Source organism: Symphalangus syndactylus, chromosome 13 (genome assembly GCF_028878055.3).
Source record: "Symphalangus syndactylus isolate Jambi chromosome 13, NHGRI_mSymSyn1-v2.1_pri, whole genome shotgun sequence".
In the NCBI taxonomy this organism is placed as follows: Eukaryota; Metazoa; Chordata; class Mammalia; order Primates; family Hylobatidae; genus Symphalangus; species Symphalangus syndactylus.
In genome coordinates this window covers 23915339-23941352 of record NC_072435.2, presented here as the reverse complement: position 1 = coordinate 23941352, position 26014 = coordinate 23915339, and the positions used below count along the sequence as shown (strand labels likewise).

The 26014-nt window shown below is 47.2% G+C and overlaps 1 protein-coding gene and 1 long non-coding RNA gene across 2 annotated transcripts; both read left to right on the top strand.

The window, feature by feature from the left end:
- Window positions 1–550: 550 nt before the first annotated feature.
- LOC129460710 (putative killer cell immunoglobulin-like receptor-like protein KIR3DX1) lies at window positions 551–12139 on the top strand. The gene is made up of 9 exons (XM_055238975.2): window positions 551–731; window positions 951–986; window positions 1635–1910; window positions 3452–3757; window positions 4720–5019; window positions 5790–5840; window positions 10123–10245; window positions 10978–11030; window positions 11139–12139. Exons 1-9 carry the CDS (start codon window positions 698–700, stop codon window positions 11328–11330), a joined length of 1371 nt encoding a protein of 456 aa, XP_055094950.1. The 5' UTR covers window positions 551–697; the 3' UTR covers window positions 11331–12139.
- Window positions 12140–16590: 4451 nt separating this feature from the next.
- On the top strand, window positions 16591–24390 carry LOC134732254 (uncharacterized). The gene is made up of 2 exons (XR_010115223.1): window positions 16591–16738; window positions 21816–24390. It is a non-coding gene; the product is annotated as an uncharacterized lncRNA (long non-coding RNA).
- The last annotated feature ends 1624 nt before the right edge of the window (window positions 24391–26014 follow it).

The following is a 26014-nucleotide window of genomic DNA, read 5'->3' as shown; positions in this document are numbered from 1 at the left end:
TGCTATTCACAGTTTATATATGTATGTAAATATACACATAGAGAGAGAGTAGAGTTTTCTGGAAGAGAAAGATAGAGATCTGTGTCTTGAACTGTGAGTCAAGGAAGGATTTCAGAGAAAACATCAAGAACCAGGATTTTCACGCTGGCTTCTGTGTTAATAATGCAAATCAATTTTTCTCGGTGTTAACTTCTTGAAGCATAGGAGAAAAATTGAAGAACTTGAAATTTGTTCTCAATTTGCAAGTAATTAATTTGCAACTTTGAAAATAACAGGATAAACCTTTCAGTTTTACTGTACACCGTTTTACGACATTGACAATGCGTCTATCTTAATTTGGCAGGAGAAGGTTGCATCGCAGAAATCGAATCATGCATAGTTCTCAAAAAAGGCAATAAGATATTAAGATACCATCCTACAATTTTGCACATAGAAAAATTAAATTTGAAATTTAGACATTATGCATTGGTCGGTGCTGGGGTTCAAGTCAGACCTTTGTTAGGGGCTCTGTTGAACCAAGAATACCATCTGCAAGTTTCCCATGTCACCCACTATGTTCAGGGTGAGAGCTGGCCATCTTCCTGTGTGGTGGGCACCCTCTAAACTCTGCAAACTGAAACTGGAACCGTGGTTACCACATCCTGTTCATTTCCCAATTTAGCTCAACCCCTGTGTCCTGACCAATAGAAGTGGCACCATGGCCCCCAAACTCTTCACCCTCCTGTGTCTGGGTAAGTCATGGAAGGGAAAGGAGGACAGGGTTGGGATGGAAAATGCTCTCTTGAAGACCTGGCCTCTCCACAACCCGGGGCTGGGGGTGGGAAGCCAGGTTCATCCACCCTCTGAATCCAGGCTGAGCAGACAAACCTAGTTACAAGGAGGGCAGGATTCACATGAAGACAAGCTATCTCTCTCTCTCTCTGTCTTTTTTTTTTTTTTTTTTTGCCCAGGATTCTGCCTGAACCAGAAGATCTGCACACATGCGGGTGAGTCCTATCTCAGTCCTAGGATGCTGTGGCCAAACACAAATGATTCTCCAGGCAGGGAGGGTGGACACGAAGTCAGGCTGATGCAGATGACATGGGGAGGGCTTTGCAGTGAGCACTGGGAACACAGGAAGGGAGTCCTCTGGAGACCCCAGGCTCCATTTTTTTCTAGAAACCCTCCATAGGCAGCCCCTCGGGCTCATCCAATCTCGTGAAGGAGCCTGTGATGCTCAGAAGCCGGCATGTCTGGGGGTGGGTAGGAGTACTCTCTGTCGGGAGGCAGGGACCCAGTGCCGGGCACTTGTGTTGGGAATTGTTAAATGAGTTGATATGTTTTTTGTATTGCTTGAATCTGGTAGATTTCCTCCTTCTCCTCCATGCACAGATTTCTGTTGTAGACAAGAACGAGGAGCAACTGGGCTCAATATTGTATCATCACGCTTAGTAGAATGCTGTTCTGGGGAGACCTTCCATGTCCACTCTGGGGTGGGCTGTGTCCCTGGCTCACTACCAGGTATCCCAGGGCATTAGGGGACCCCATGTTACAGGGCAAACTAGAACAGTATAAAGAAAGAAACGCCCCCAAAGACAGTGGGAGACAGGGGGCTCCACATTTCCCTCTCTAGGCTGTGCCTCCTTCTCTTCCAGGTGCTCAGTTCAAGCTCTCCCTGTCAGCCTGGCCGAGCCCTGTGGTTCCCCTAGGAGGATGTGTGACTCTCTCCTGTCATCCCCGTCTTCGGTTTCTCGTATTGACAATAGTCCAAACAACTGGGACCCGAACCCGTGAGCTGCACGCTGGCCTTTCCAACATCACCATCAGCCCTGTGACCCCAGGACACGCAGGGACCTACAAATGTGTTGGAATTTACAAGCACACCTCAAAGTGGTCAGCTGAGAGCAACTCCCTGAAGATCATCGTCACAGGTAGGAGAAGTCCAGCCCACCCCACGTCCACCTGGTGTCCAGATGGGCCTGCCCAGAGTCCACACCCAGTGACGCCAGAGAGTTGTTGTGGGATTCCTAGTCATGCACTAACTGTGGACACAGAAGGCATCCTGGGAATTTAAAGAGAGGGCATTTCCTGTGAGGAATCAGGTACCCAGGTGGAGGAGGAGGGAGGAAGCCAAGCAGCGGGAGAATCTGCCTGGGGAGTAGCAGACGCAGGGTGCTGGTACGAACTGCAGCAGGGTGGATCCAGGGAGGAGCCATGTTGCCTGATCCCAGCACCAGTGTTTCCCCCAGGGAAGTCGTTACCCTGCCTTGAAGGAGCCAGAGCCTTGGGGAAGTGACAATTCCCTTGGGAGATGAGTCCAGTGGCTTAGTGGGACATGGATTGGGAAACGCACCCATTCCTCTCCTCCTTCCCAGTCTCCTGACACTCATCCCTTCTCTCTCATGGATGTGCAGAGTGTCTCACGGAGAGTTAGAAACTCATCCTGTGGAGTCGCCCCTGCTCATCCTATAAAGCAGGGAAGGGAGAGTGTGGAGTTATTCATATTTTATATATGTATGTAAATATACACATAAAGAGAGAGAGAGTGTGTAGAGTTTTCTGGAAGAGAAAGATAGAGATCTGTGCCTTGAACCATGAGTCAAGGAAGGATTTCAGAGAAAGCATCAAGAATTAGGATTTGCACGGTTGGTTCTGTGTTAATAATGCAAAATCAGTTTTTGTTGTTGTTAACTTCTTGAAGCACGGGAGAAAAATTTAAGAACTGGAAAATGGTTCTCAATTTGCAAGTCATTAATTTGTAACTTTGAAAATGACAGAATAAACATTTCAGTTTTGCTGCACAACCATTTTACAACATTGACAATGCATGTATTTTAATTTGGCAGTCTCACATTCAAGGAGCTCAGAAGGAACAGAGAAGAGTTGGGTCTTTCCACCAAGAGAGTGGGGAAAGCAGGTTGGGGTGAGGCAGGGAGATCCAGGCTACGAAAGCTCCTGGAGGATCTGAACAGAGATTGGGACTGTGAGGGGCTGCCCAGCAAAGGAGTTTACCATGTCCTTCTGCCTAAGTAGGGAAAAGGAGTCACTTCCACCCTCCCCAACGAGTAGTCATGTCTAACCTCTTGGGTTTTGGGACAAAACCAGTTGTTTCCTTCAGTATGAGCCTGTGAGGTTTCTTCTGATCCTCCAGAGATTCTTGTATTTTTCAACACACAGAATTGAAAAATAGCGAGGCTCATAACCTCACAGTTCCATGCCAGGGAACCTAAGTCCAGCCGTGTGTTTTCTGAAGGTTCTCAAAGCACAGACTAATTCCTATTTTCCAGGAGAACCTCACATCTCATATGGTTTCAAGCCAGACAGTGGGAATCCACGCAAAGAGAACATGCATGCACACAAACAGGAAGGACGCGGACGGGCTTTGGGGGTGATGAGGGACAGATTCACCCGGAGATCTCGGGTGAGGGGTGAGGAAGGAGACTCATGTGAACTCTTGTGTCTCTGCTCTCAGGCGTGTTCACAAAACCTTCCATCGCAGCGCACCCAAGCTCCGTGGTGCATGCAGGAGCCAGGGTGAGCCTGCGCTGTCACTCAGAACTGGCCTTTGATGAATTTGTCTTATACAAAGACGGGCACATACAGCATTCCCAGCAGCTTGAAGAGGGGATGGAGGCTGGGATCCATTACGTCGAGGCTGTCTTTTCCGTGGGTCCTGTAACGCCTGCCCACGCAGGAGCCTACAGGTGCTGTGGTTGTTTCAGTCACTCCAGCTATGAGTGGTCGGCTCCCAGTGACCCCCTGGACATTGTGATCACAGGTGAGTGTGGCTGGACCAGCTGTGGTCTGTTTGTGCCATGGGAGCATGGGAGCTCCATGTAATGCGGTTGTTAATGAAACCTCAGTAGAGGAAGAGAAATAAAGGAAGAGAGGGACTGTGAGGAAGTGCTCAGCAAGGGGGTTTAACACGTCTTACTGACTAAAGAGGCAGGAGGGGTCACTTCCACCCTCCCCAACAAGTAGTCAAGTCTAACTCCTTGTTCCCTGCAGTGGGAGCCTGTGAGGTTCCTTCTGATCCTCCTGAGATTCTTACATTTTTTCAACACACACAATTGAAAAGTAGTGAGACTCATAACCCCGTAGCCCCGTGTCAGAGAACTCAAGGCCAGCACTATGTTTTCTGAAGGTTCTCGAAGCACAGAGTAACTCCCATTTTCCAGGAGAACCCCACATCTCATACGGCTTCTAGGGGCAGTAAGCCACAGGGACACAGTCAAAAGCAGAATCAATGAAATGCAGAGGAAGTAAAAAGACACAGACATAGGCTGATTCAGGACCCTAGAGATGAAAATGAGATTGACAGAGGTACCAGCCGTCATTCGGAATCTGCTGCCAAGATAACAACAGCGAGTCTGGGCGCGGTGGCTCACTCCTGTAATCCCAGCACTTTGGGAGACTGAGGTGGGCGGATCACAAGGTCAGGAGTTCGAGACCAGCCTAACCAACATGGTGAAGCCCTGTCTCTACTAAAAATACAAAAATTAGCTGGGCGTGGTGGTTCATGCCTGTAATCCCAGCTACTCAGGAGGCTAAGGCAGGAGAATCACTTGAACCCGGGATACTGAGGTTGCAGCGAGCTGAGATCGTGCCACTGCACTGCAGCCTGGGAGACAAGAGTGAAACTCTGTCTCAAAGGAAAAAAAAAAAAACAAAAGAGGGAGAGAGATTACTTTGTTCATACACTCAGGAGTGTGTTCTAAAATCAGCCTCTTTGTCTCTTAGGAAAATACAAAAAGCCTTCTCTCTCCACTCATGTGGACCCCATGATGAAGCTGGGAGAGAAGTTGACCTTTTTCTGCAGCTCTGAAATCTCATTTGACTGGTACCATCTGTTCAGAGACGGGGTTGCTCATGGGCAGTGGCTCAGTGGAGGGCAGAGATGCAGTGGAGCATTCCAGGCCAACTTTTCTGTGGGCCCCGCAACGCCAGTCCCTGGCGGGACCTATAGATGCTATGGTTCTTTCAATGGTTCTCCCTATGAGTGGTCAGCCCCCAGTGACCCACTGCACCTTTATGTCACAGGTGAGGAGCCCATGCCTGCTGCATGCTCTGGTGCCCACTAGATCACAGAGCCACACCTGAGGGGCGTCCCCCTGGGGACACAGGGGTATTAGGTATTCTGGATAAAATGAAACTGTGACAAATACAAACAGGAAAAAAGAAGCTGAGCATGATGGGGCTGTCAGGGTGTAGGGTGGTAAACGGGGCAGCTCCACACCCTCCGCCACCTCCTGTATGAAGAAAGAGATCAGGACAAACACAGGGGGAGGTGAGGCCAGATTTAGTTTGTGGAGATCAGAGGTTGCCTCAGCCCCTCACCCTTTTCCGTTTCTCCAGAGCCCCTCCTGACCCCTCACCTCAGGGAGATCTCCCTGCCAGGGAATGTGGAGATTTATCATCCTGATGGAAGACAATGTCTGTCGATATCACCATGCATCTCCTTATCACCTTCCCATCCCAGGGAAGGAATTGTCCCCCAGAGATTCCAGGGAAGAGACCCCAGGACCCCCGTTAGTCTTTAGGTGGATGACAGAGTAGGGGGTGTGCAGGGACCAACCCTCCAAAGAAAATGGTGCTAATGCTCGGGAGGTTGAGGCAGGAGAATCGCTTGAACCCAGGAGGTGGAGGTTGCAGTGAGACAAGATGGCACCACTGCACTCCAGCCTGGGCGACAGAGTGAGACTCCGTCTCAAAAAAAAAAAGAAAAGAAAAGAAAAAAAGAAAATGGTCCTACTTTAATGGGGCAATCAATGATGCTTGCTCACCACTTCTCTGCCTTTTATTTTTCCTAGGAAACACCAAGAGTACTCCTCTGTCATTCATGGAATCCACCCCTGAATCTGGTAAGCAAATAACTCTTATCCTAGTGTCTGAGTCCCTGGGGAGACGGAAGGCCCCTGTGTGAGTGAAAGCTGTGCCACCTCCCAGCTCCATGACCCTGGGCTAGGCAGCCCCTCCCAGGTCCCCAGATTCCCCATCCACATCTGAGACTGTGGTCAGTGCAGGGATCTGTAAGGCCTTTCAGCCTCAGATGCTTTGGGACTGAGGCCTGGTCCACACAGTGCTTCTCATTCCTCCAGGGAGGTCTGTGAACATGAAAGTGCTGGGAGATGGGTAGGATTTAAGAGACCACATTAAATATTTATTATCTATCTCTTTTTTTTTTTTTTTTTTTTGCGGCAGAGTCTCACTCTGTCACCCAGGCTAGAGTGCAGTGGCACAATCTCAGCTCACTGCAACCTCTGTCGCCCAGGTTCAAGCAATTCTCCTGCCTCAGCCTCCTGAGTAGCTGGGATTACAGGTGCCCACCACCATACCCAGCTATTTTTTTTTTTTTTTTTTGAGACAGAGTTTTGCTCTTGTCGCCCAGGCTGGAGTGCAATGGCGTGATCTCAGCTTGCTGCAGCCTCTGCCTCCCGTATTCAAGAGATTCTCCTACCTCAGCCTCCTGAGTAGCTAGGATTACAGGTGCCCGCCACCACACCCAGCTAATTTTTGTATTTTTAGTAGAGTCGGGGTTTCGCCATGTTGACCAGGCTGACCTCAAGTGATCCGCCCTCCTCGGCCTCCCAAAGTGCTGGGATTACAGGCATGAGCCACCACACCGAGACTTATCGTCCATCTTCCAAAGTCCTATGACATATTCAACAGTTCCTGTGTTCAGGTTATCATATTCCAGTGGTGTGTGCAGGGAGGAGAAAAATTATAATGAATAAACGTGTGAACTCATTTATTCAGATTCATTAGTTTTGTATTCATTAAGATAGAGTCATGTGACAGAGAAAGCTTAAGTGGATCCTTTAGAGTGGGTGGAAGGGAAGACTCTATGTCACTCAAGGAAGTGACATTTAAGGTGTGATCCTGATGACAAGGACAGCCAGTGTTGGAAGGATTGATGGAAGGATATTCCCAGCAGGTAAACAGTGGTGCCATAAACTCAACATAGCAGGGCGGGGCGCGGGGTTCACAACTGTAATCCCAGCACTTTGGGAGGCCGAGGCGGGCAGATCACAGGTCAAGAGATCGAGACCATCCTGGTCAAAATGGTAAAACCCCGTCTCTACTAAAAATACAAAAATTAGCTGGGCGTGGTGGTGCATGCCTGTGGTCCCAGCTACTCCGGAGGCTGAGGCAGGAGAATTGTTTGAACCTGGGAGGCGGAGGTTGCAGTGAGCTGAGATTATGCCACTGCACTCCAGCTTGGGCGACAGGAGGAGACTCCGTCTCAAAAAAAAAAAAAAAAAAATTCAACATGGCAACGGCTTGGGTGTGTTCACAGCACCAGTGAGGCTGACACGTCGGGGGAGAGGGGTGGAGCTGAGAGAGATGGACAGGGACCAACTCATGTGAAGGTTTCTCGTTTTTAAAATGTTTAATTTTTGTGGGTACATAGTAGGTGTGTATATTTATCAGGTGCATGAGATGTTTTGATACAGGCATGAAATGCGAAATAAGCACATCATGGAGGATAAGGCATCCATCCCCTCAATTCTTTGAGTTACAAACAATTTAATTACGATTTTTTTTTTTTGAGATGGAGTCTTGCTCTGTCACCCACACTGGAGTGCATTGGAGCGATCTCCGCTCACTGAAACCTCTGGGTTCAAGCAATTCTCCTGCCTCAGCCTCCCGAGTAGCTGGGATTACAGGCATACGCCACCATGCCTGGCTAATTTTTTGTATTTTAGTAGAGACGGGGTTTCAACATGTTGTCCAGGCTGGTCTCAAACTCCTGAGCTCAGGTGATCCGCCTGCCTCAGCCTCCCAAAGTCTTAGGAGTACAGGTGTGAGCCACCGTGCCTGGCCCCAATTATGCTTTTTATTTTAAAATGTACAGTAAAGTTCTTATTGACTGGAGTCAGCCTGTTGGTGCTACCATGTGAGGGTTTCTAAGCAACAGTAAAGAGTTTGGATTTTATTCCAATAAAGAGGTGAAGACAGGTTTTTTGTTGTTGTTGTTGTTTTTCAGAGTCTTACTCTGTCTCCAGGCTGGAGTGCAGTGGCGTGATCTTGGCTCACTGCAACCTCTGCCTCCCAGGTTCAAGTGATTCTTCTGTCTCAGCCTCCCGAGTAGCTGGGATTAAAGGCACTCACCACCACACCTGACTAATTTTTGTATTTTTAGTAGAGACAGGATTTCACCATGTTGGCCAGGCTGGTCTTGAACTCCTGACTTCAGGTGATCCACCTACCTTGGCCTCCCAAAGTGCTGCGATTACAGGCATCAGCCACTGTGCCCGGCCGAAGACAAAGGTTTTAGTCAGAAACGTTTCATGATCCACATTCTATTTTAGAGATAGCAATCGGCCGATGTGAATAGTGTTTATTACAGGGAGGCAGGAGTGGAAGCCAGGAGCCTGGTGGGGGTGTGACGTCCTCGTAGAGGACACTCATGGTGGCTTAGATGTGCCAGGGCTGGAGAAGGAGTTGAGCAGGTGGGTTCAGGAGAGGCTCACAGCTGGACTCACTAAGAGGGAGAGTTCAGAACCTCGTTCCGGTATTCCTCAGTGCATGACCTGGGGCACGCTCGTTTCTCTCTAAGCCTCTGTTTCCATTGATGGCAACTCATACTTGGGCTATCAGAGAAGGAGCAACTCAGCAGGGAACCTTATGGGGGAACGAGACATAGTCCTTGAAAGAGAAAAGATTATAATCAGACACTTGGGCTCAATGGATGGCTCTGCTAGTTATGGTCACTCACCTTGGGAAGCATCCGTTTTCTTTCTTTTCTTTTTTCTTTTTGTTTGAGACAGAGTCTTTCTGTGTCACCCAGGCTGGAGTGCAGTGGCATGAAACTGGCTTACTGCAATGTCCCAGTTTCAAGTGATTCTCCTGCCTCAGCCTCCCAAGTAGCTGGGATTAAAGGCACCTGCCACCGCGCCCTGCTAATTTTTGTATTTTTAGTAGAGACAGATTTCACTATGTTGGTCAAGCTGGTCTTGAACTCCTGAACTCCAGTGATCAGCCTGCCTCCGCCTCCCAAAGTGCTAGGATTACAGGCATGAGCTACGGCACCTGGCCAAAGCTTCCAAGTTCTTGGATAGAATATTGGGCTAATGATGCCTCCCTCCTTATGGAAAAAAAAAAGTAGGAAAGAGAAGAAAGAAAAGCTTCCCAAGGTGAATGTCTAGAAGTAGCAGAGCCATCAGTTGACCCCAAGAGTACGGCTGGCGACAGTCTTTTCTCTTTCAAGGACTATATCATGGATGAGAGAGTGAGGATGAGATGTGTCCACACATGTGGAAGTCCTCCCACCACCTCTCAGCATGGGTCCTGGTATGGAGGATGTGCTCCTATGTGACATAGTCTGTGCCCACTCCCTTTTTTCTCTCCCGAATCCTCCACCCACCTGCTCTTACTCATTACTCAGAAAAGCACCAGCATTCTTTGGAGCAATTTCAATTCTCAGAAACTGGCATGAGAGTCATCCTTTGGCCACCTCTATCTCCATTCTCAGAAAGTGCATTTGTCCTGGGCTGAGGAGCGACGGGGGAAACAGTGTTCAGCTATGGTACATGCAGAGGGTTTCCTTTGTCATGCAAAAACAAACTGTCTTGTCTCATGAGGAAGTGGGAGGGGAGGCACACTGGAGCCTGGTAGGCCTGGGTTCAGACCTCCATGTCTCTCCTTTTTTTTTTTTTTTTTTTTTGAGATGGAGTCTTGCTCTGTCACCTAGCCTGTGTACAATCTCGGCTCACTACAACCTCTGCCTCCTGGGTTCAAGCGATTCTTCTGCCTCAGCCTTCTGAGTAGCTGGGATCACAGGCGTGTACCACCACACCTGGCTAATTTTTGTATTTTCAGTAGAGACGGGGTTTTGCCATGTTGGCCAGGCTGGTCTCTAACTCCTGACCTCAGGTGATCTGCCCTTCTCGGCCTCCCAGAGTGCTGGGATTACAGGTGTGAACCACCACACCAGGCCTCTGCATCTCTCTTACTGGCCCTTTGATTTGGATACGTGTCCTCACTTCTCTTGGAATTTTTTGTAAGTGTTGGAAAATGGAGAAAGTAACTGCGTGTAGGGATCTTGGAAGAGCTTCAGATAAAGCATGTTGTGCGTTCAGTATGTATTGGCACAAAACAGGCAACCAGTCAATGAGAGGTTTGTCATTTGCTTCTTGACAGACACACATCGTCCTCAAGGACAGTCAAGCAACTGGAATGTCCTTATTGGACTCTCAGTAGCGATCATCTCCACTGGCGTTTGCCTCTCTGCTTTTATTGGTTTCTGGTGTTACATAAAATATGGTAAGTCTCCGGGAGGGGAGGACAGTATCATGTGAGCCCCATGGGGATGTGACCAGGGCACAGGGGGGCTGTTCACGTCCTGTGGGTTGATCTGTGTTTCCGTTGAGGTTCTTTTTTTTTTTTTTTTTTTTTGAGATGGAGTCTCACTCTGTCGCTCAGGCTGGAGTGCAGTGGCATGATCTCGGCTCACTGCAAGTTCCGCCTCCCGGGTTCACACCATTCTTCCACCTCAGCCTCCTGATTAGCTGGGACTACAGGCGCCCGCCACCACGCCTGGCTAATTTTTTGTATTTTTAGTAGAGACGGGATTTCACCATGTTAGCCAGGATGGTCTCGATCTCCTGACCTGGTGATCCGCCCGCCTCGGCCTCCCAAGGTGCTGGGATTACAGGCATGAGCCACCGTGCCCGGCCTCCATTGAGGTTCTTGATGGAGAAACCCTGCTCCTTCCCTTCACTGACCAATCACCCCAACCCCTCCCCTACCTGCACCTCACCTCTGGGGAGGCCACTGACCTGCAGGAGATGGTCCATGAGAGAGGCAGAAGGATGGGGGCCATCGATGGGAGGGGTCCTGGGGCAGTCAAGATTGCCCCGGGGTTGCTGATGGGTGGTTCTCTGAATTTAGTGGGGGAGGCTGGATCACGCTGCAGCCTCAGGCACGCCCTTGCCTTGTTTTGGTATTGCCACCTCTGATGTGAAGATCTGCAAGACTTTCTTTTTCACCCCACAGACACCACCATGGCAAACACAGAGACCATGGAAGGCCAACGGACGGATGAAGAGGTGAGTTCTCCCGGCCCAAACCATCACCACAGCTTCATCCCCTCACATTCACAGTGCCCCTTCCTTCGGTCACTAAATATGCTCCTCTTTTCACCTTCATCCTCTCAGGAGCCTGCAGCGGAAGAGACACAGGAGATCATGTATGCCCAGTTAAACCACCAGGCCCTCTCACAGATAGGATTCACTGCTGCCTCCCAGTGTCCCCACTACCTCTCAGAGGAGCCCAGTATCTACATCACCGTCCACCAAGTCCAGGCTGAGGACAGAGCTGCCCCCAGTCTTTGGCACAAAGGGCATTAATACACAAGGACCTGGATCTATTCCTAGGACGGTTTTTTTTTCCATGGACATTCTTCCTCCTTCTGGTACCATCTTGACACCTCCAAGCTGGCAACAGGAGTGTCTGAATGCTTGTGGGATTATCTTAAAATTCCAGCACTGCTGAACAGACAACTAGCCATTCTACCATTCTATTTTGAGCATACAACCATTTAAGGTGATTTGACTACACCCACACACTCATCCTGGATATCTCATTAATAGCATCTGACTTATTCTGAAACTCTACAGACATGCTTCTAGAAAGCCGTTGTGTATGCTCAGCCAGTTTAATCTCTAAATTACTCAATAAGGTTTTTTTTAAAAAACTTTTTTAAAGTTCTGGGGTACACATGCAGGATGTGCAGGTTTGTTACACAGGTAAACGTGTGCCATGGTGGTTTGCTGCATCTATCAACCCCTCACCTAGGTATTAAGCCCAGCGTGCATCAGCTCTCTTCCCTAATGCTCTCCGTACCCCCCGCCCTCCTCTGACAGGCCCCAGTGAATGTGCTCCCCTCCCTGTGTCCATGTGTTCTCATTGTTCAGCTCCCACTTATAAGTGAAAACATGCGGTGTCTGGTTTTCTGTTCCTGCATTAGTTTGCTGAGGATAATGTCTTCCAGCTTCATTCATGTCTCTGCAAATGATATGATCTCATTCCGTTTTATGACTGTGTAGTATTCCATGGTGTATATGTACCACATTTTCTTTATCCAGTCTGTCATTGATGGGCATTTGGGTTGGTTCCATGTCTTTGCTGTTACTCAATAAAATTTTGCAGAGATGAAGTGTATTCTACATCTGAATCATCTAATATGGTAGCCACTAGCCAAATATGGCTTTTTAAGTTAGAATAGATCAAATTCCATGAAGTTTAAAATTCAGTTCCTCAGCCACATGGCCACAGTTTGAGTTCTCAGAGCCATGTGTGGCTGCTGGCTGTCGGAGAGAATAGCATGAATACAAAAGAGGAGGTTCTAGCTGTTCTAGATTAAAGGTGCAAATTTGAAGATGCAGAGCTTATTTTCTCATGCAGTGCAGGCTCCTGGAAGAGACCTAATGTAACAAAACAATAATATTTAACATCAATGGTGAGATGTCTTTATCTTTTTTTTTTTTATTATACTTTAGGTTTTAGGGTACATGTGCACAATGTGCAGGTTTGTTACATATGTATCCATGTGCCATGTTGATTTCCTGCACCCATTAACTTGTCATTTAGCATTAGGTATATCTCCTAATGCTGTCCCTCCCCCCTCCCCCCACCCCACAACAGTCCCCAGAGTGTGATGTTCCCCTTCCTGTGTCCATGAGTTCTCATTGTTCAATTCCCACCTATGAGTGAGAACATGCGGTGTTTGGTTTTTTGTCCTTGTGATAGTTTGCTGAGAATGATGTTTTCCAGTTTCATCCATGTCCCTACAAAGGACATGAACTCATCATTTTTTATGGCTGCATAGTATTCTTTATCTTATGAAATGCGAGGAACAAGCAGAATTCTCTTGTGGAGTATCTTGTCACCTCTAATCCTCATGCAAATTTCTGCCATAGAGATTTTGTCCCAAACTTTGAGAAGGTCACCTCTGTCAGGCCTCTGAGCCCAAGTTAAGCCACGATATCCCCTGTGACCTGCACGTATATACATCCAGATGGCCTGAAGCAACTGAAAATCCACAAAAGAAGTGAAAATAGCCTTAACTGATGACATTCCACCATTGTGATTTGTTTCTGCCCCACCCTAACTGATACGATATATTCTTCCCCCGCCCAAGAAGGTACTTTGTAATATTCCTCGCCCCCCGCCCCCCCGCCACCCCTCGCCGGCCTTAAGAAGGTACTTTGTAATATTCTCCCCTCCAACTTTAGAAGGTACTTTGTAATATTCTCCCCTCCCCTTAAGAAGGTACTTTGAAGCCGGGCGCGGTGGCTCACTCCTGTAATCCCAGCACTTTGGGGGGCCGAGGCAGGCGGATCACGAGGTCAGGAGATCGAGACCATCCTGGCTAACATGGTGAAACCCCATCTCTACTAAAAAAATACAAAACAATTAACTGGGCATGGTGGCGGGCGCCTGTAGTCCCAGCCACTCGGGAGGCTGAGGGAGGAGAATGGCGTGAACCTGGGAGGCAGAGCTTGCAGTGAGCCGAGATCGCGCCACTGCACTCCAGCCTGGGCGATAGAGCAAGACTCTGTCTCAAAAAAAAAAAAAAAAATGAAAGGTACTTTGTGATATTTCTCCACCCCCACCTTAAGAAGGTACTTTGTAATATCCTCCCCACCCCGCCACCCCCACCCCCGCCCTTAAGTACTTTGTAATATTCTCCCCGCCCTTGAGAATGTACTTTGTACACCCATCTCAAACCTGTAAGAACTAATGGTAATCCCACCACCCTTTGCTGACTCTCTTTTCGGACTCAGCCCACCAGCACCCAGGTGAAATAAACAGCCTTGTTGCTCACACAAAGCCTGTTGGTGGTCTCTTCACACAGACGCTCATGACAACCTCGTATTTGCACCTTTTCTTGTCCTCTGGTTTCACATGGAGAAAAAGCACACATCCGTTCTCCGCACAGAACATGCTCTGGAAGCTGCTCTCTGATGACCTCTTCCTCTGAGCCTTTATTCTGTTTCTTTCTACTTGAATTGGCACCTACCCAGCGCAATTCACAAACTGCTGCCTGCAACGAGCTGTCATTAGCTCATGGAATTGTCCCATGCTGTTTCTTCACCTGGTAATTATCTCCATTTCTTGAGCATCTCAATGCAGACATCCACCTTCATACACACATCTTTATCTCATAGGCTAAGTGAGGAGGTAGATTGACTCACAGTGTCTGTGCCCAATAGGCTGAGTTTTTATGGCCTGATCCCCACTGGTCTTTCATGTGTGGACTGTGAGTTTTTTGTTGTTATTGTTGTTGCCAGGCTGGAGTTCAGTGGCGTGACCTCGGCTCACTGCAATCTCTGCCTCCCAGGTTCAAGAGATTCTCTTGCCTCAGCCTCCCGAGTAGCTGGGACTACAGGTGCGTGCCACCACGCCTAGCTAATTTTTGCATTTTTAGTAGAGACGGGGTTTCACCGTGTTGGCCAGGCTGGGACTCTGAGATTTTTTGAGGCAGGACTGAGTCTGATTAACCTCTGGGACTCAAAGCAACCCTCCAAGGATCCTGCCCATAGGAGGAGGTATCAGCAACTCAGGTCTGGTAAGTGATGAGGACACCCAACCCTTCCAGGGAGCAGAGTGTGGAGCAAACATCAGAGATCCTCTGATGTTACCCAGAAATAGTTTCTCTGTCTCCCTGGGCCAGAGGGAGGATCATACTTCTTCCACTATCTGGGATATGTGGGCTAAGAGACAAATGCTGGTTAGTGGATGTGAGGGTGAATGGCAGGCACACTCCCGGCATGGCTATTTGCATGATGGCCCTACCCTTACTATTGCATATTCTACAGCTAGGTTGGTCCTGCAGCAATCTCGTTTTGATAAGCAGGATAAAAGTAAAAGACCAAAACCCATCTTCTCTCTGAGCCTCTGCACACAGGATGGTTATGCCACAGAGTCAACTGATGCTAAAGGGAAACTGTGAGAGCCAGAAATGATTTTAATTTTGCTTCCACACCATCCTCTCAAAAATAACAGAAAGTGAGCATTTTTTTTTTTTCTGGAGTCTCTCTCTGTCACCCAGGCTGGAGTACAGTGACACGATTTCAGCTCACTGCAACCTCCACCGCCCGGGTTCAAGCGATTCTCCTGCCTCAGCCTCTGGAGTAACTGAGATTACAGGCACCCCCCACCACACCTGGCTACTTTTTGTATTTTTAATAGAGACGGGGTTTCACCATGTTGGTCAGGCTGGTCTCGAACTCCTGACCTTGTGATCTGCCTGCCTCAGCCTCCCAAAGTGCTGGGATTACAGGCATGAACCATCATGCCTGGCCAAAAGTGAGCATTTTAAAAAGTGATTTACAACCAATGATAAATGGGACCTGATATGATAATTCAGGTATTCCATGTTCCTACACTTCATAGTTAAGTGTAGCTTCAACATTTATCTCGTGGAAAAATGAATCAACCAAATTTCCACACATAACAGTGTTTTACTCTTCATTTTCCTTTGTACCAAGAAATATTATGTGCCCTGAGAAATTATAAATTTCATAATTATTTGGGATGAGAATTGTTTGCACTTTTTTTTTCTTTTTTTTTCTTTTTCTTTGAGACGGAGTCTGGCTCTGTCGCCCAGGCTGGAGTGCAGTGGCGCGATCTGGGCTCACTGCAAGCTCCACTTCCTGGGTTCACGCCATTCTCCTGCCTCAGCCTCCCGAGTAGCTGGGACTACAGGCGCCCGCCACCACGCCCAGCTAATTTTTTGTATTTTTAGTAGAGACGGGGTTTCACCGTGTTAGCCAGGATGGTCTCGATCTCCTGACCTCGTGATCCACCCACCTCGGCCTCCTAAAGTGCTGGGATTACAGACGTGAGCCGCCAGATTTGGGAACGTTTTGTAATGGCAGTGTGTCCCCAAATACCTTGCCTACAGTGAGTTATATTTTTAGAAATTACAGTGCCCATTACACACACACAGCTGTTCCTTCTCTGCACTCACAGGAAACCCGCAGAGACCCCTCCACGAACACCTCTGTATCTGCATGAAAGTGTAAAACCACATGAAAGCTGAGCTTGCTATTTACTAGTTGTGCATAGGGTTGAGTTTGTGTGTGCGTGCGTGTGTGTGTGCGTGCGTGTGTGCATGTGTGCGTGTGCGTGTGTGCGTGTGTGCGTGTGTGTGTGCGTGTCTTCTAGATATAGTCAGGCTCAACGGCATTATGCTAAATACTTGCCACTTTAATGAATAGTCATCCTCTTGGGGTTTCTGCGGGTCATTTGAATATGAAGACCCACTTCTTCAGTATCTCTCCTAAGAATAACCTTTTAACAGGTTCTTAACATCGGCAGCAAAAATATTTTCAACAAATGTTCTCAAAAGCGCCTTAGACTCTGAAGACCTAAAAGAGGTATGATGCATTCTTTCAGAGCTGTTGGGGAGATCCTTGGCAAACCTACTTTATACCATAAAGAGTCTCAAAAATAGCTCATTTTCCCATAAGCCCTGAGAGATAATGAGCTGGGAAGTCCCGAGGAGAGTCTGAGGTGTCTGTGAGGAGCCGCCTCCTCCAGTTTCAGGTCTTTGTTCCCTCCAGGAGGGGGCACGTGACTTCCTCCAGCGCCCTGGCCAGCAGCGCCAGGCTGGGCTCTCCCAGGCCAACTTCCCCCTGGGCCCTGTGAGCCGCTCCCAAGTGGGCCAGTACAGATGCTACGTGTGGTGCACACAACCTCTCCTCCGAGTGCTCGGCCCCCAGTGACCCCCTGGACATCCTGATCGCAGGTTGGAGCCCAGTGGGTTCAGACAAGTTCCCAAATTCTGTGCAGAGCTGTGTGAGTGTTTGTGGGGGTGTTTCTGTGTGTGCTTATGTGTGTGCGTTTGTATGTGTTTGGGTGTGTATATGTATGCATGTTTGTATTTTTGTGTCTGTGTATATATTTGTGTGTTTTTGTCTGTACGTGTTTGAATTTGTGTGTTTTTGTTTCTCTGTAGTTGTATTTGCATGCATGTGTGTGTATGTGGGGAGGTGTGTGTGCAGGTGTGTGTGGGTGTGTGTGAGTTTGAGTGTGTGTTTCTGTGTGGGTTTATTTGTACGTGTATGAGTGTGTGTGAGTATATGTATGTGTGTGTGAGTGTTGTGTGTGCATGTGTGTATGTGTATGAGATTGTATGAGTGTGTGCATGTTGTGTGTGTGTGTCTGAGATTGTGTGTGCATGTGTGTGTGCATGTGAGATTGTATGAGTGCATGCTGCGTGTGCATGTGTGTGAGATTGTGTGTGAGTGTGCATGAGTGTATGTGACTGTGTGAGATTGTATGAGTGTGTGTGCATGTTGTGTGTGCATGTGTGTATGTGTGTGAGATTGTATGAGTGTGCATGTTGTGTGTGCATGTGTGTCTGAGATTGTGTGTGCATGTGTGTGCATGTGAGATTGAGTGTTTGCATGTTGCGTGTGCATGTGTGTGAGATTGTGTGTGAGTATGCATGAGTGTATGTGACCGTGTGAGATTGTATGAGTGTGTGTGCATGTTGTGTGTGCATGTTGTGTGTGCATGTGTGTATGTGTGAGATTGTATGAGTGTGCATGTTGTGTGTGCATGTGTGTCTGAGATTGCGTGTGCATGCGTGTGTGCATGTGAGATTGTATGAGTGTTTGCATGTTGCGTGTGCATGTGTGTGTGAGATTGTGTGTCAGTGTGCATGAGTGTATGTGACTGTGTGAGATTGTATGAGTGTGTGTGCATGTTGTGTGTGCATGTGTATGTGTGTGTGTGAGATTGTGTGTATGAGTGTGCATGTGCGTGTGTGTGTATGTGTGTGCGCATGCATGTGTGTAGACGGCATAGCACAGATGGTCACGAGAGGTGCCTGGTTCTTCCGCCATGTCACCGTGTTGTTGGGGAAACGCTGAGTTGAGGGCTATCCTACAGCCAGGAGCAGCATCTGAGATTCCGTAAAACCCTGCCCACCCGCTCTCTGCCCAGGGCCAGGCAGCCTGGGCTTTGGCAGGGCCAAGACCCTTGGATACACCCCCAGACTGCCTGGAAAAATGATGTCCACTGGCGGGAAGAGACAGACAAGGCTGACTCCACCTCATCCTGGGTGCTAGTGACATAGCGCCCTGCAGCTTTAGCCCTTTGAAGGACATTGTGGTCCTGTGGCGGACGGGACGGCCCTACGCAGGACCACGGACCCTCTGCTCTCCCCTCATGGCAGACCTGCACCCTACCCTGTCCCTCAGAGTCAGGACGTGGGTGGGCGGGCATCTCTCAGTAGAGCCGGAGCTGCGGACATGGACACAGCAGAGTCAGGAGCATCATCAAACTAACGACCAGAATGAGTGACCAAGGCAAAAGTCTCAATCAACGGAGGCTTATTATTATTATTAGTAGTAGTAGTAGTGTTATTATTTGAGATGGAGTTTTGCTGTAACTGCCCAGGCTGGAGTGTAACGGCACGATCTCGTCTCACTGCAACCTCCACCTCCCACCTCAGCCTCCCAAGTAGCTGGGATTACAGGCATACACCACCACGCCTGGCTAATTTTGTATTTTAGTAGAAACGGGGTTTCTCCATGTTGGTCAGGCTGGTCTAGAACTCCCGACCTCACGGGATCCACCTGCCTCGGCCTCCCAAAGAGTGCTGGGATTACAGACGTGAGCCACCGCGCCCGGCCTCAATGGAGGCTTTATTAAACCAGCTTTAAGGCACAGCCGGGAAAAACGCAAGCCACAGACACATGTGTGTCTGCTTTTTCCGAACAGGCTTTCTGAAGATTTATTCTTTACTCATTTCCTTAAAGAAAGACAGGCATGGAAGCCGAGGGCAGGTAGGTAGTGAGGTGAATGTTACAGTTACTGCCCAGTAAATCTACCTTTTACCTAAGATAAGGTGCATGTTTGAAGGGAAAAGGGGGTAAAGGAAAAATCAATTACGCAGACGTCTCTGGGTAGGTGGAGGAATGGCTGATCTCGTCTTGTCTTTGTTCTGCGCCTGGGAAGATAAGCTTGTAATGGACATTATCAGTGTAGAATAAAACAGACCTGAGTTTTAGGAGCTAGACTTAGATTGCAGACCTGGAGGCCAGCAAGGAATCTCCTTATGAATGACGTGTGGGGGCCAGGGTGGATGCCTGTGGCCTCTTCCCGTGGGAGATCTGGCTGATGCCAAATGCCAGCAACCGCTGTCCAACTGGAAGAGGGTGCTGCTGACTCAGCCTCCAGGCTGACCTCCCTTTTTACATTAGGAATTTGGGAGTCCTGAGGTTTTGTTCTATTTTTCCTTTACAAAATGTTTGGCCAGACGCAGGGCTCACGCCTGTAATCCCAGTACTTTGGGAGGTCAAGGCGGGTGGATCACCTGAGATCAGGAGTTCAAGACCAGCCCGGCCAACATGGCGAAACCCCATCCCTACTAAAAATACAAAAATTAGTTAGGCGCAGTGGCTCATGCCTGTAATCCCAGCACTTTGGGAGGTGAGGCGGGCGGATCACCTGAGGTCAGGAGTTCAAGACCAGCCTGGCCAACATAGTGAAACCCTGTCCCTACTAAAAATACAAAAATCAGTCAGGCACGGTGGCTCATGCCTGTATGCCCAGCACTTTGGGAGGCTGAGGAGGGAGGATCACCTGAGGTCAGGAGTTCAAGACCAGCCTGGCCAACATGGTGAAACCCCATCTCTACTAAAAATACAAAAATTAGCTGGGCTTGTTGGCAGGCACCTGTAATCCCAGCTACTTGGGAGGCTGAGATGGGAGAATCGCTTGAACCTGAGAGGCGGGGGTTGCAGTGAGCTGAGATTGTACCAATGCACTCTAGCCTGGGCAGCAGAACAAGAGTCTGTCTCAGATAAAAAACAAAACAAAACAAAAAACAAAACAAAACAAAAAGCAAAACAAAACAAAAAAACCCAAAACGTTATGAGCACCCATTATCCCGAATCTTCTTAGCGGACCCTCACAGCACACCTTAGAGGTGGGGAGCAACCCAGCTTTTAAAGTTGAGATCATCGAGCCTCCACCCACCGAGGTTGGACTCCCAGACTCAGCGTTTTGTGAAGGGTTGTGGTTACGATTCCAGCGCAGCCATGCACCTGGCTCCAAAGCCTGCACGGCCACAGCTGCAACATTCCCCTGCCCTGGCCACGTTTATAGACAGTGCTCCAAGTGAAGAGGGCCTACAGCCAGGGCCGAACCCCCGTCGGGGCAGAGGCACTGTCGCTCCATCAGAGTTCACCACCAGCAGCACCATGGACGCACTCTCCTTGCTGAAGTCCAGCCGTGTTCGTGGGCAGACGCCTCTCAGCTTGTGTGAGCCCTGGGCTTCCTGAGGTGGTTGTTCTGGAGCATTGAGTCCAGCTTCTCCCTTGTTCCTGGGGAATGGTTTACCCCATGCCCCAACTCTGTCATTCTGGAAGTTAGAAGTTTCTACTTCACACAGTTTAAAAAAAATCTCTAAATAGATAAACACCGTAACTCAATTTTTCTGGCAAAAACAAACAAGCAAACACACCCACAAACATCTTTCCAGACATGTAAGCAAAATCTGCAATTACACGCTCTTCACGTGTTTAGGCGCTATAACCTTCTTCATTTCCTGCAGGTCCTTGGTCCTGTGCTTCTCTGGGGGGTGTCTTTCCAGCAGCCTCTCCTTATGATGTCCTGGGACTCCTGTATCCACTTCTCTTTCAATAACTGTGTATCTCAGCTTAGGAATCAGAGTGGTCATTTTAATGTCTAACATGCATTTGTTTTTAATTTTTGAAAAGGTTTAATCACAAATTAAAGAGCTGCTTAGCCAAATACATAATTATATTGTAGATCCATCCGTCCTCTCCTGGCAGATAATTTATCTCTACTAAATTGCACCAATAAATCTATCTACAGGTCTCATGGAACTTAGCTGGAAAACAGGAAAAATCATGGAATCTGACAGTGTCAAATATGGCAGAGTTTGTGAATGGAGTCATTGACTTATCTATGTGCCTACCTATTTACCTGTATTCCTATGGATCTGTTCATCAGTTAATCTCTCTATCTGAAGGAGCCACAGGGAATGCCAACAGCCACCCAGAGCTGGAAAGGGCAAGGGAGGGTTCTCCCCAAGAGCCTCCAGAAAGAGTGCTGGCCCTGGCCCTGCCATCACCTTGATTTTTAGCTTCGCAACTATGAGAGAATAAATTTATGTTGTCTTAAGCCACCCAATAATAATTTGTTATGACAGCCTAGAAAACTAATTGCTCATCTCCCCCAACCCCCAGCCCCTCTCTCTGAATTCATACTTACGTAGTATATGTGTGTTTCTATATACACATGTGCCATGAATTTTGTTTGGTTGTTTGAGAGACAGAAGGAACTGAGTTTTGAGCCAGAGCTAAAGTGTGGTTTCAGATAAAACACCACCAGCTGGTATTTGCATGCCCTATTCTCTTCCAGAAATGCCGAAGTTTCTAGTTAACTGGTTTTATTTGTCAGGAGAAGTAAGGGAATTGCAAATATTCAGCCTACAAACATTAGGTGGAGGACACATTTCATTTTTGTTCTGCAAAGAGGATCATGATGTTAACAATATTTATGTATTAGTTTGACAAGAGAGCATTGCATGTTCTGAATTGAATAATAGTCATGACCTGCAAAAGGCAGACAAATATGTTGAAATCATCCTATGATCGTAGAGTTTAGGATCTAAATGTGATGTGTTAGATGTGAGGGCTTGTGCAGTGATGTGGCTCAAGGCAGACCTTCTGCACCTTCCATCCTCTGGGTGAGAAGGAGACGCTCGTCTTTCTAGATCGTGGGCACTTGTACAGTCTGCTGTGTGGTGACACTGCCCACCACATCCTGTGACTTTGTTTTCTCAGCTCCGGCCCCCTGCCCACCAGAAGCAGTGCCATGTCTACAAATCATCAGCCTCCTGGGGCTTGGTGAGTCCTGGAGTGGAAGCGAGGAGAGGGCTATGATGGAATCTCTGAGCTTCTTCACAGCACGTGACCAGAATCCGTGGATTGAGGGCACATGGGAGCCTGGGTCCCACTGGGACACACCATCTCTGATGTGGTTTTCCTTCAGGATTCTGTCTGGGCCCAGAGGATCTGGGAACATGTGGGTGAGTCCTCTTCATTCCCGGGCTACTGTGTTGGCCAAACGTGATGGACTTCACCTGCAGCCATGGCACAGCGGCAGTGGAGTTGGGGCAGGTGCAGGTGACAGTGACGAGCCCATGGTTCAGGTTTCTGGATATACAGGGAGAGACACATACCTTGTGGATCTCAGTTTCTTACTTTTCCCCGGAGATTCAACCTAGCTGATTCCTCAGGATAAGCCCAGCTCTGTATTCACATAAAGGAGGCTAGGATTTTAAACAGACCCCACAGAGCCCACCAAGGACCAGGACCCCACACCCATCTCCAACCTGTTCTTGACAAGGGATCCACAGCACATCCCCCTGGAAAGAGACAAGCACATCTCCCTCAGGAAAGAGACAGGGCAGCAGGCAGGGACCACCTGGAGCTCGAGCCACATTCTGATGTAGAACTTACGAAAGATCAAAGTTCGTATTTCACCTTAGTTTTGAATCAAGTGAATATTGATCTTCCTCTTGGATAATTTTTTGTCGTGATATAAAATTGTGTTTTGAGACAAACTTTGTTGAATATTTTATCAACACTCGAAGTAAAATGGAAGTCTCTGGAAGACCTGCCACATCCAGGCTGGCGTGGGCTGCGTCCCTGTCACCCCACCAGGGAGCCCCGGGCATCAGGGACCTCTGCTTTGAGGGATGAACCTTGGAAAAATGAAAACAAAAAAGCCCCCAAGAACAACTGGAGACAGGGGGCGGGTGGCTCCACATGCCTCTCTCTAAGCTGTGCCTCCTCCCCCAGGCGACCGCCTCCCCGTCAGCCTGGCTGAGCCCTGTGGTTCTCCTAGGAGGACATGTGACTCTTTCCTGTCATCCCCATCTTCAGTTCGTCATAGTCAAACTATTCACAAGAGTTAGGCTGTGTCCCTGAGTTCCAGATTGGCCTTTGGAGCAACTTCACCATCAGCTTTGTGACCACAGCACACGCAGGGCCGACAGATGTTCCAGATCTTACACTCATAACCTCTCTGTGTGGTCAGCTCACAGCATTCCACTGGATATTGTGGTCACAGGTGGCAGATGTCCACCCCAGCCCATGCTCCTCCTGTGTCCAGACAGCCCTTTCCAGAGTCTGCACCCAGTGGATACCAACAGCCCCTGCAGAATTCATCGTCAAGACCTCACCATGGGAAGAGGGCCCACTCTGCGAATTTAAAGAGGATGTATTTAATGGAGGGAGTTAGGCGCCCAGGTGAAGGGAGAATCAGGAAGCCAATAAGTAAGATGCGATCCCATTTGTCTACTTTGCTTTTGTTGTCTGTGCTTTTGGGGTCACCTCCAAATTATGATTGTCCAGACCAATGTCATGGAATTCTTTCCTCCATACTATATATATTTATGTTTTTAGGGTTTTTTTTGGAGACTAAGTCTCACTCTATTGCCCAGGCTGGAGTGCAGTGGCATGATCTTGGCTCACTGCAACCTCCGCCTCCCAGGTTCAAGCGATTCTCGTGCCTCAGCCTCCCAAGTAGCCAGGATTACAGGTGCCCGCCACCACACCCAGCTAATTTTTGTATTTTTAGTAGAGATGGGATTTTGCCATGTTGGCCAGGCTGGTCTTGAACTCCTGACCTCAAGCGATCTGCCCACCTCGGCCTCCCAAAGTGCTGGGATTACAGGTGTGAGCCACGGCGCCTGGCCTTCTCTATACTTTACTTAGTAAATGTATACCTTTAAGCCTTACGTTTAAGACTTTAATCCTTTCTGAGTTGATTTTTAGATTTGGTGCAAGATGAGGACCGAATTTCATTTCATTGTTCTGCCTGTGGAGATTTAGTTTTCCCAACACCATTTATTGAAGAAATTGTCCTTTCCTAATTATATACCCTTGACAGTCTTGCCAAAGATCAATTATCTATAAATGTGTGGATTTATTTCTGGGCTCTTTATCCTGTTCCATTCGTCTGTGTGTCTGTTTTATGCCATGACTATACTTTTGTTTTGCTTTGTTTTATTTTACTTTTTTGAGAAATTATAATGGAATACCATTATGTTACACAATGATGTCAAGGTTTAAGTATACAGGGTGGAGTGAATGAGTCAAACTAATTAACATGTTTTGATTACTATGGATCTGTAGTAGATTTTGAAGTCAAGTAGTGTGATGACTCTAGCTTGCTTTGTTTTTGCTCAGAACTGTTTGGCTAATTGGAGTCTTCTGCTGTATTATATAAATTTTAGATTTTTTTTCTAGATCTGTCAAAGATGCCGTTGGAATTTTGACAAGAATTGTATTGAATCTGTAGACCACTTTGAGTAGTATGGCTATTTAAAAAATATCAATTCTTCCAATCCAAGTACACGGGATTTCTTTACATTTACTTGTGTCTTCTTCAATTTCTTCCATCAATATCTTATAGCTTTCAGTGGGCAGATGTTTCACCTCCTTGGTTAAACTAATTTCTAAGTATTTTATTCTTTTTGACGTTTTTGCATGTAGAATCGCTTTGTTAATTTATTTTTTGTAAAGTGTAAAGAAACACAACTGTTTTTGTATGTTGATTGTGTGTCATGAAACTAACAGTGTTTTTTGTGAAACATTTAGAAACATATATATGTATATCTACATATATACTTCTACACATATATGCAATTTCTAAATATATGTATATATTTGGAATGTATATTTAAACTATATACGTATTTTAAATGTATATTTACATATATATTTAGAAATATATATGTGTGTGTGTACATACATATATATATATTTATCACCTACAAGCATACAATTTAATTTCTTTCTTTCTAATTCAGATAAATTAGATCTTGGGTAAAATTATCACTTTTTCCTTCTTTGTAGGCTTAAGCCTCCTAATTTTGGACACAGGAAGGGGAACATCACACACTGGGGCCTGTTGTGGGGTGGGGGGGACGGGGTAGGGATAGCATTAGGAGATATACCTAATGTTAAATGACGAGTTAATGGGTGCAGCACACCAACATGGCACATGTATACATATGTAACAAACCATTCGCACGTTGTGCACATGTACCCTAAAACTTAAAGTATAAAAAAAAAGGGCCTCCTAATTATTCCTTGGCCTATTGCTTCTTGGTATTTTAAATTTAATTATACTTTAGTAATTTACATATAAGCTAAGAAGTAGTTTATTAGTGTTGAAAACAGATGTATATAGAGAGATTCTTTTTTGATCTATAAGATAATTTTATAAATTATTTTTATAGCCAGAATTTTCATTAATTGGTCTTTACTAATCTTGTCGAATTCCAATGGTGTAGGTAACTTTTTGGTGCAGCTGCAGAAGAAGACTTTGCAAGAAATTTGCTTGACTTTAGAAAGTACAAGTGGACTAGTTGCTTCTTTTGTCCTGGAAAGTTCAGAACGATCTGGGCATTTCTGATACTCAGGTTCTTCCGTCCACACATTTCATCTTATGCAACAAGGTTTTACACACCTCCCAAGAAACTTATTTTGACATAGAAATACTCAATTATTTTGTGCAATAACTCAAGTTATCTTGCTGCTGGTAAAAAGACGTGGGTTCAAATATATATATATATATATATATATATATATATATATATATATATAATTTTTTTTTTCTTTCTTTTTTTTTTGAGACGGAGTCTCCCTCTGTCGCCCAGGCTGGAGTGCAGTGGTGCGATCTGGGCTCACTGCAAGCTCCGCCTCCCGGATTCACGCCATTATCCTGCCTCAGCCTCTCCGAGTAGCTGGGATTACAGGTGCCCGCCACCACGCCCGGCTAATTTTTTTGTATTTTTAGTAGAGACGGGGTTTCATTGTTGTCTCGATCTCCTGACCTCGTGATCCGCCCGCCTCGGCCTCCCAAATTGCTGGGATTACAAGCGTGAGCCACCGCACCCGGCCTCAAAAATATTTTGAATTTATTATGCTACAAATAATATGTGATATTAATGCACTTATAAATTAATTAG